This window comes from Chelonoidis abingdonii, chromosome 23, assembly GCF_003597395.2.
Source record: "Chelonoidis abingdonii isolate Lonesome George chromosome 23, CheloAbing_2.0, whole genome shotgun sequence".
Classification (NCBI taxonomy): domain Eukaryota; kingdom Metazoa; phylum Chordata; order Testudines; family Testudinidae; genus Chelonoidis; species Chelonoidis abingdonii.
In genome coordinates, this window is record NC_133791.1 from 15,952,451 (window position 1) to 15,961,786 (window position 9,336).

The 9,336-nt window shown below is 53.3% G+C and overlaps 1 protein-coding gene across 1 annotated transcript; it reads right to left on the bottom strand.

Moving 5' to 3' along the window:
- Positions 1–237: 237 nt before the first annotated feature.
- KLHDC7A (kelch domain containing 7A) lies at positions 238–4,150 on the bottom strand. Its single transcript, XM_032787560.2, has one exon. The coding sequence runs from the start codon at positions 3,892–3,894 to the stop codon at positions 1,240–1,242; it is 2,655 nt and encodes an 884-aa protein (XP_032643451.1). The 5' UTR covers positions 3,895–4,150; the 3' UTR covers positions 238–1,239.
- Between the last annotated feature and the right edge of the window lie 5,186 nt (positions 4,151–9,336).

Sequence of the window (9,336 nt, forward strand, 5' to 3'; positions counted from 1 at the left end):
TGTACCTGGAGCTCTCGCTGAGGAGGAGAAGGGGAGAGCACAGACAGCTGTAAGGAATGCCTTGTGCACCACGGGGCTGGGCTGCTGCTTTTCACAGCCAGTGCAAAGGGCCTGTGAGCCAGCAGTGAACCGGGCCCAGAGCAGGTAGCTGATCTCCATGCTTGGCTCAGTAGCTGGGGCAAAGTTCTCCTCACTGGCATTTGCCATGGAAACTGCAACTGCATTCAGTGTGGGCTGGCCCTTGGGGCTATTTTTGGAAGCGGCCCAGCTCTCTAGCCTTTTAAAAACGTATTGTGCTGTTGGAAAGCGCTGTCTTGGCAGGCCCGACGGAGGCTGAAGTTGTCTCTTTACTCCCTCAGTGATCTTGGCCTGGGCATAAACAAGGCCCTCTCCCCCTTGATGCCCTGCCAGTGTGCCATGGCCCTGAGCTGACTCCGCATTCAGCTCCCGACCTCCCCGCTGGGGCCGCCCACACGGGCACTTGAGGGTCGCAGCTCAGCTGCTTGCTTTAGGTTATGATGCCAATGGCCAGACTCTGCCTCAGTTCCAGCCCTCCTAGGCAGCTGAAGTCCTTGGCATGGTACTGGTGCAAAGGACACAGTCTGGATGCTGTCTCTTTCAGATTCCCCATCTCCATCCACATACTCAAAAAACCTCCAGGGAGCTTCCCCTTGCAGCTGTCTTTCTGGTACATAAGAAACACCCCTTGCCAGTAAGTCGTAGCGATGTATCACATGAGGTACAGTGGGAAATTACTTTACAGGGGTGTCCCAAACTTTGCTCCACCCACGGCCACTTTGGCAACTTCCCAGGAGTCTGAGGCTTGCATTTAATTTGCACCAGTGTTTACAGGCATTTAAATATCCCCCCCCCAAAAATGCACTCACCCAACCTGCTGTTTGCATCTTCTGCGTCCGCTGAACAGGAGCTACTAGTGGGAGGCATTTGCCAGCAATGGAAATATACAGTTAGCCAGTTTTGTTTCTCCTGCTTTTTAGTTAGAGAAGGGCTTGAACCAAGGATAGAAGCCCTCCCCACAAGTCTAGATCCTAATGCCACAGTTGGATCATCTCTATAATGGGTTGAATTAGAACCGTGGAAGTGAATATCCCTGGACTTCAGGGAAGTCTGGATTTGACAGGTGCTGAATTCTGTGGCTCAGGCTCTGGGAGCTGCCTTTGGCCCTTGAGCCCAGGACAAAAGAAAAGAGAAGAATCGGGGTATTTTTTTAGCTTCCCATCAGACCCTTGTTTGCACCGTGCCTCTGTCTGGCAGCACCAGGACGATGGGGAGGAGTGTCCCTCGGGGGGAAGGGAAAAGCTGTAACTCCTTGACTCCGAAGCGTGGTGAGACGTGGTCAGCCAGGAATCTGATGTTGAACTGTCGGCTGATGCAATAGACCAGGTTCTCCACCACGGCACACTGGAAGCAGGGTGGGAAAGGCATGCGTTTGGTGGCACACTCGTACCACAGCTTGGCTTTCGGGCTGCAGCGGTAGACGCTGATGCCCATACTGCGGTTGAGGTCAAAGCGGTAGATGAAGCCACCAGCGGTGACCATTTCAGTGGTCCGGTCCTTGCTCCCGCTGGTGATGCTGATCTTCCAGCTGTCCGACCGGCTGACATACCGGAGCAACATGTAGCGCAGTGTGCCCCCGGTCACATAAATCTCCCCGTCGCACGCCGTTGCGGTGTGGGCGACGGCAAAGGTATCATTGGGCAGTGGCGCGGTGAAGGTCCACCGGTCCTGGCGGGGGTCATACTTTTCCACAGTATAGAGGCACTCTCCCCCGATCGCATACAGGTATCCATCCAAGGCGACAAGCTTGCAGTGAGGCCTGGCTTGGTTCAGTGGGCAGATCTCCTGCCAAATACTGGTCAGGGGGTTGTAGCAGAAAACCCTGTTGGAAGGCTTCTGGTGCTGGCCCAGCCCTTTGCAGCCAGCCACCACAAAGAGGTAATTGAACATGCTGCAGACGGCGCAGCCCCTAGAAACCGCCTCCACTGGCATATAGGACAGGGGATGCCAGATGTCGCCTTCGTTATCGTAGTAACAGAGCCTGCTGGTGCGCAAGCTCTGCTCCTGCGTGCTGACGTCTGCTACGGTGATGTACTTCCTGCCCTTCATCCTCCTCAGGAGGATCAGCTCCCTCTCCCTGGCATTGAGGCGCCCGAAGATAGACGGGTTCTTCAGGACCTGGAGGTAATTGTCGCTCATGACCTTATATGCTGCCTCCTGGAGACTGTACAGTTTCTGCTTCTTGGCCATGCACAGGACATCATAGCAGTTCCCCAAATCCAGGTGGATGTCCACATCAGACTGCAAGCTTAATGGGACTTTGAAAAAGTTGGCACCAGCAACAAGTTCCACTCTGGGTTCGTTGCCTGCATGAGGCTGGAGGCTATGAAACGATTCCACCAGGGAAACGATGGAGCTGGAGTAGAGGGGAGTGGCGGGGGGAGTGCTTGAGTCAGATCTTCTGCCAGCTGGCGTCAAAGCCCCGAACCCTTCCATCTGCACCTGAAGTTCGGGGTTATCTGCAATTTGATGGAAACTCTCTTTCCTGCCAAACCTGCGTTCCGGTTCAGCTGTCTTGTGGGCGGGCGAGAAGGAGCTGCCCAGATCAGATGCGCCACCCCAGTCTGCAGGCTTCATGCTCTCTGCGGGACGTCTGAAAGGCAGGAGACTGGGAGAGATGGGTGGGATGTTTGCTGTTGGTGAAGCTCGGTCTTCATCTCCCACTGCTGACTCACTGGCTGGTTCTTGGGGTGTAGACAGGCGCAGCCAAGTCTCACATTCACTTAGCTCTTCGTGGATTTTGTCTGGGTCGTAGAGTGAATCAGTGTATGAACAGGGCCGCTCCTTCGACACAGACTGCGAGGTAGACTGGACATAGTAGTCATAGACCTTGCCTCGCAGGCTAGTAGTGGAGGATGTGGACTGCCACGGCTTTTCCTCCCTGGGTTGCCTCTCTGTAATATAGTTTTCCTCCACCTGTATCTTTGCAATGGAGGAGAAAGTGTAAGAGGCATCAGACCTCTGATCGCTTTGGTTGATGGCTAAGCCCATGTCTGATGTAGCATTGAGGGTCTGAATCCTCTCCTGGCCAGCCGAGGCCTCCTGGTTCCAGGCCAAACTCTCACTCATGTCTTCTGCTTCCTCCTCCTCAGTGTCCGGGATGGATCTGTCAGTTGCTGTGAGCTCAGCAGCATTTCCTGCTTGGGTCCTGCAAGGATTGTGCCTGAGGCTGACGCTACACCCAGATTGCCGCGAGGCTACGTCCCAGCTAGCTCCCCTGCTGTCATCGATGGAGCTGTCCGGTTTGTGCACCAGACTGCAAATGTTACGCTTACCTCCGGCTTCTCTTCCTGCCACTGGCGCCTCCTGCTCTGCACTGTCTGCTGTCACCACGTTCGGGACCACACCTGGACTCTGCCCCTTTCCCTCAAAAACAGGCTGCTTTTTGCCTGGCTGTGATTCGGCGACCAGCTGACAAGCCTTTTTTCCCTTCTCTCTCTCCTCCTCCTTCCCCTTTGGCAGGCTTTGATCTTCCCTGGGCGGTGTGCTTTGTGGGCCCCATGTTCCCGCTGCGACTGTCCCACCCAGGTGCGCACTTTGATTCCCTTTGCTGGTGCTTGGCCTCACCCCATTGCTGTTGACTTGCCTGTACCTGAGTCCCCGTGGTGTTTCTTCTGCGCCTCCCCTTCCGGCTCCAGCCTTTTCTCTCTGCTCCGTCACATGCTCAGCGTTTCTGATCCTGCTGCTGGATGGTCGAGACTTATAGAATCTATAAGCCAAAGTCAGTAGGAGCAGAGCCCCTGCGGAAAGTGCCAGCTTCCCAGCAAGCTGCATGTCTGACAGCCAGTCCTGGCTGACTTGAGCCTGGTTGGTCATTCTTCCATAACAGGCCAGCGGTCAGGAATGTGAAGAATCTGATTAATGATTGCCAAGCTGGGACAAGCTCAAGGCAAAGCAGACCTCTCTCTCTCTGAGCTCCTGGATGCGTTTGGGGGCAAGGTGACTTTCACCTGCGGCAGGTAGACTGGCACAGGCTTCCAGCTGGCTGGAGCATGCGGTGTCTGCTTTCCATAGCAGCTTTGCATATTTGAGCAAGGTGGGTTGGGCTGGGCTCAGGTGCAAATGTGCATGCCAGGCAACAGACAGCGAGTGACATGGAACTGGCTTTATTACCCGGGTAAACAGAGAGACTTAGAAAAAATACAAGTAGAAAGGCAAAGGAAAGGTGAAAATAGCTTCCCAAGCCAGCCCACAGACTTTTCTCCATGCCTTTCAACGATCTTTTTTTTTTTAAAAGGCCCGTTTGTTTTCAGCTTATTACGAATATAGTAGCTGGGGAAAAGGACCGGCCTCTTTAAATCCTGGATGGTGGGAGGCACCCATGAAAAGAATGAAAGCCCTCACCCCCATCTCAGGTGAGGGAGGGGCCAGAACTGAGAATTTAACTGATTACTGGGGACAAAGAATGAGCAAACTGTGTGTGTGTGTTGCTGCGGGGGTGGGGAAGGAGGGTCACGGTGTCAAATTGAGGGATGCCAAGAAGAGAACCATAGACAGCCCACCAACGTGAGAAAGAGTCCAAGGAGATGAGATACCACCTACAGGACACATGCCTGGACAAGGGGCTGGAAAAAGGCTACACAGTCACAGAGGACTGACCCCCATCCATCTCCCACCTCCTGTACTGATGGTCGGCCAGCTTGGCCACTGCCAGGAGAGATGATGAGGCCCTCTCAGGGCCTGGTGGGCCTGTGGATGGGGAGTGAGTACAGGAACAGGGGCCGGATTGACAGTCCTGGAGCATGAAGTCCCCTGTTTACCTACCCAGAACAGATCACTTTGAAAAGCTTCCCTGCATACTGCCCTGCTAGTGAACGGCACTCCTGGCTTTGGAGGCATGCCCTGTCCTGGTGAGAGGACAGTCCAGCTTCGTGGCCTGGCTAGTCCTTATCTGCTGATGGCAAAGGTGCCAGCTGGGGCGGCGTTCTCATGCGGTGGACGTCTGCCTGCTGAAAACTGATCTGACGGGGAGATCCTCTTAGTTCCAACTTAGAGGTATAAAGGGTCCATTCTTTCTTTGAGGCAGGGTCTGTGTCAATCCATCCGTCCATCCATCTTGGAAAATCCTGAAGAATAGCCACGCTCAGGCAAAGCATGAGCTGAGGTTTATGTGGTGGTGGTGTTTAAATGAACCATAAAGGCAAATGCCCAGGGGAGGGGAAAGTTTGGGCCATAATGTGAATGTGCTGCTTTAGGAGCAGGGTGGGAATGGCAGCTGCTTACAAACCTTCAAATCATTCTCTCGCTTCTAGGGGGATAACAACATAAGGAGTTCTGCCCTGCAGTGGGAGAGGATTGGCTAAGCACCCCAAAGTTCAGGGGCAAATTCAGGACAGGCCACGTACCACAATCCTGCATCCTCTAGCTTCCTTGTGGGAGGCCTCTGCCTCTTGCAGCCGGAGCAGCTCTGGGAGCAGACTGGCTGCCTTTCTAACCTTGCAACTAACATTATAGAGCCAGATCCCAGGCCGGTGTCAATAGATGTAAAACTCCAGTGACGTCAATGGAGCAATGTTGATTTACATCAGCGGAGGATCCGGCCTGGGGTGCTCGTTTCCAGATGTGGTTCGCAGCCCCTCCTCTCCCTGCTCCTCATCCTCCCTCCCCAAAGCACTCGAGGAGGGATGTACCGCAACTCGTTCCCATCAGGCGGAGCGGGTGGTGGGAACACTGTGTCACCCCTCTCAGCGCCGAGGCTCGGTTGGTCATGTGAGTAAGTAGCCATGAATTTGAGTACCCTGGGCCAGGGAAGGAGGCAGGGGCAGGAACGGGCAGAAAGGCATTCCCAGTCTTCCTCCTTTCCAGGGAGACGTGTGACCTGAAGTTCAGTAATGGCGAGTGAAGGAAGCCGCTTGGAAAGTCACAAAGTCCTCTTGCTACAGCGGGCTGAGCATGGCAGGCGCAGCCAGTCTCCGGAGCAGCCATAGCCGACTTGGAATGAAAGAAATTATTGCTTTAAAAAAAAGAAAAGGAGTGAAATGAACAAATGAAGACAGGAGCGAAATTAAAAGATAATTGGAAGTCTATATTAGGCCGTGTATGCGTGCCAAGCCTCGCGTGTCGTGTCATGAGAGAGTAACCAGGGAGCTCCTCAGTTTACTCAGGGGGAGGATAAAACAATCTAATGCAATGCAGACAAACAGGCCTGTCTTAAATGGGATTAGCTTCTCATTTAATCTGGAGAATGTTTCCTGGCTGTTTGTTTTTTTTCTCTGCCCTGAGCGGGATGATTTGTATTCTATTTTTTGGGGCTGGGTGAGGGCGGGGTGTGTGACTGGAGTGGGGAGGTCTGTGTGTGCTGTGGTAGGCGTGGATGGTGGGCGGTTGTTGGTGTGTGTAACGTGGGTGGATAGGGACTTGGGGCTTGTGGTATGGGTGGCGGTGTAGGATGTAGCTCTGGGGAGATGGGTGGGTAGCTGTGGGGTGTGTGTGTGTGCACACATAAACGTGTGTGAAGTAAGTGGCTGGTGAGTGAAGTGGGTGAGCAGCGTAGGGGACATCCTGTGCACTTGTGATATGGGTGGGTAAGGCTGAAAGGGGTGGAGGTGTGTGTGACTGTATGGTTGTGTTGTACAGGATCCATTTGTGCTGGAAATCTGTGGGAAGTGTGTATTGTGTGTGGCCAATCTGTAAGTAGTGTATGCAGTGTGTACTTGTGATGTGAGAGGATAAGTTTGGGAGACACGCGTGTGTGTGTGTTACAGCTGATGTAGAGCTGGGTGTGAGTGAGTGTGTATGTAGTGAAGCAGGTGAGCACTGTGTGTTAGTGAGGTGAAAGTTTGGGGCTGTAGTTGTTTGTGGTATATGCGTATGAGGGGTGCACCGGTATATGCTTGCATAGGTGTTTGGGGGATGGGGGTGAGATGTTTGTGGATAAGTGTGTATAGAGGAAGATATTTGGTATGTGTGTTGATGAGATGTGGCTGGATAGATATTTGCGGAGTGTGTGTGGGATCTTTGCAATGTGAATGAATAAGTATTAGGGGTGTGTGCATGTGGTGTGTCTATGTGTGTGTCCAGGAGATATAGGGGGATAGGTGTTTGGGTGTGTGGTGCGAGGGGATGGGTGCCTGTGTATGCGAGTGAAGAGGTGGGAGGTGTGTAGATGGTGGAGACTGTGCTGGAGCAGGTATTTGTGTACATGCTGTGCTTCTGAGGTGGACTGGTTCAGTGTGTGACGAGTGCGGGAGGTGAGGTCTGTGGCTGGAGAGACTCCACCATTCCTTTGTCACTGTCTTTGTCTAATAAGCGAGCATCTGGGAGCCAGCCCGCTGCTCCGAGTTAGAGGCAACAAACGTCAAATATGCAAAGAACACAAAAACAATGGGGTGTGGTGTGGGGAACTCCGCTGGCGCCATTAGTCATTCTGCTCTACTGCGTTAATTGCAAATCAACAGCTTCAGCAGGTGGGGACCCAAACACAAAAGAAGACCTGCCAGGCGAAGCGTTACATCTGGATGTTACCAGCTATCAGGATATAGACCAACTCTGAACATCTCCCTAGAGAACTCAGCTCAGCTGCTGGGACTGGAGGCAGTGCAGCCTAGTGACTAGAGCACTAGAGTGGGAATCAGGAGACCTTGGCTCAATTTCTAGCTCTGCCATGGGCCTGTTGAGCGACTTTGGGCAAGTCACTTCCCTGTCTATGCCTCAGAGGTCTGTCTACACAGCATTATAAACCTGGGCTTGCAGTTGCTGGACGCGGGTCTCCCAGCTGTGCTACTGTGTCTGTAGGCAAGATGTGATGGGACATACAATCCCTGCACTGGGCGAGGAGAGGTTAAGGAGCAGGTCTGGGCCCAGGCAGCTCCACCCAGTCACACCTATGGGGCATGCCGATCTTGGAGGAGAAGCCTTAAGAAGGGAGATGCTCAGCTCAGAAGGGCCTAGCCTGGGGAGAGGGATGGACCTCTTTTATCCTCAGCTCCCAGAGAGTAGCACAGCAGAGACCCAAACTGCCTGCAGCTGCCTGTGAGTGCAGAATGGTAGGACATGGGTACAAAGGGATCAGGACAGACAGAGGTGGTAGGGTAGACGGCTGGAGGATCCAGATAGGACAGAGAAGCTCTTTATTTCTATCAGTTTCTTTTCGTTTGTTATGTTGAGGACTGAGGCTAGGGGTGTGACCCCAGGGCAGATGCCACCTGAGAAGGTGAACACACAGTGGGATGGAGCCCAGGGAAGAAGCAAGAGGTCTGACCCCATAGACCTTAATCACGTGCCACAATGATCTCTGGGCTGGAAGCCAGGGTAGAAAGGGAGGGCCGGAGTTCCCCAGCAACCTCAGTGGGACAACTAGCTGGAAGACCCCAGACACAAGGGGCCAGCAGGGCTACTGAGCTCAGAGCACAACTGACGACCTGATGTGAAGGCCTGGGACTATAGGTGAAAACTCTGGTTCTGGGGTCTGGCCACGGCTTGGGCCTGTCTCACTCCCAGCTGTTGTTTGACTAATGGCTTTCCTGAGTTGATGATGAGTTTGACCTCACTAATCCTGTTGCATGTACAGTACCTATGGGCTGTGTTCTCAGCACAGCTCTGACGCTTAGCGGAATAGGGTTAAATAAAACTGCATGCCGAATTGTGCTCCAGCTCCTCCCGGAAACCTGAGCCAGGTTACGTGTTCACCCACAGCTCATTGAAACCTGTTTTTATAGCTGCTGTGCAGAGTCTGAGATTACAGCAAATAAACAATTCTTGTGCCCCACAGGAGCTGGAATCTTCCTGTAGAGATTTCAGTGCTGCACAGATAGACGGCTCTCCTGGCTGCTCGTCATGGCTTGGAGGAGGAGAGCAGAGATGGAGACTGGGATGAGATAGTTGGGGATTGGTCCTGCTCTGAGCAGGGGGTTTAACTAGATACCTCCTGAGATCCCTTCCAACCCTGATATTCTATGTTTTGCTGGTTGTAACCGACCCACAGGCAAATTCAGTCACAACCTATTCTCTAGAAGGGGGGAACAGAAAATAGGTGGAATTGTGGGGTATTATTGCCCCCCAAGTCTATGCACCTCTAGGCTCTGGCTGGTGGGATGAGTCAAACTCTCTCTCAAGAGAGGCTGCCATCCTGAAACATGAATATTTCATCAGGGAGCCTGCGCCAGTGAGAGAGCCAGGCTACTTCTGCAGAGTCATGAGATGGGCTGTCGAGATGCACCCTAACTCAATCCCACCTGGGATCTCGTTGCCTTCTGCCCGTCACACCTTCGGGGGGGAGGGGTTGGGAATCCAACCCCCGATCTGTCTCTTGGGTTTCAG

Bases quoted from the DNA above. Each gene is read 5' to 3' on its own strand.
- KLHDC7A (XM_032787560.2), bottom strand. From the start codon at position 3,894: ATGACCAACCAGGCTCAAGTCAGCCAGGACTGGCTGTCAGACATGCAG.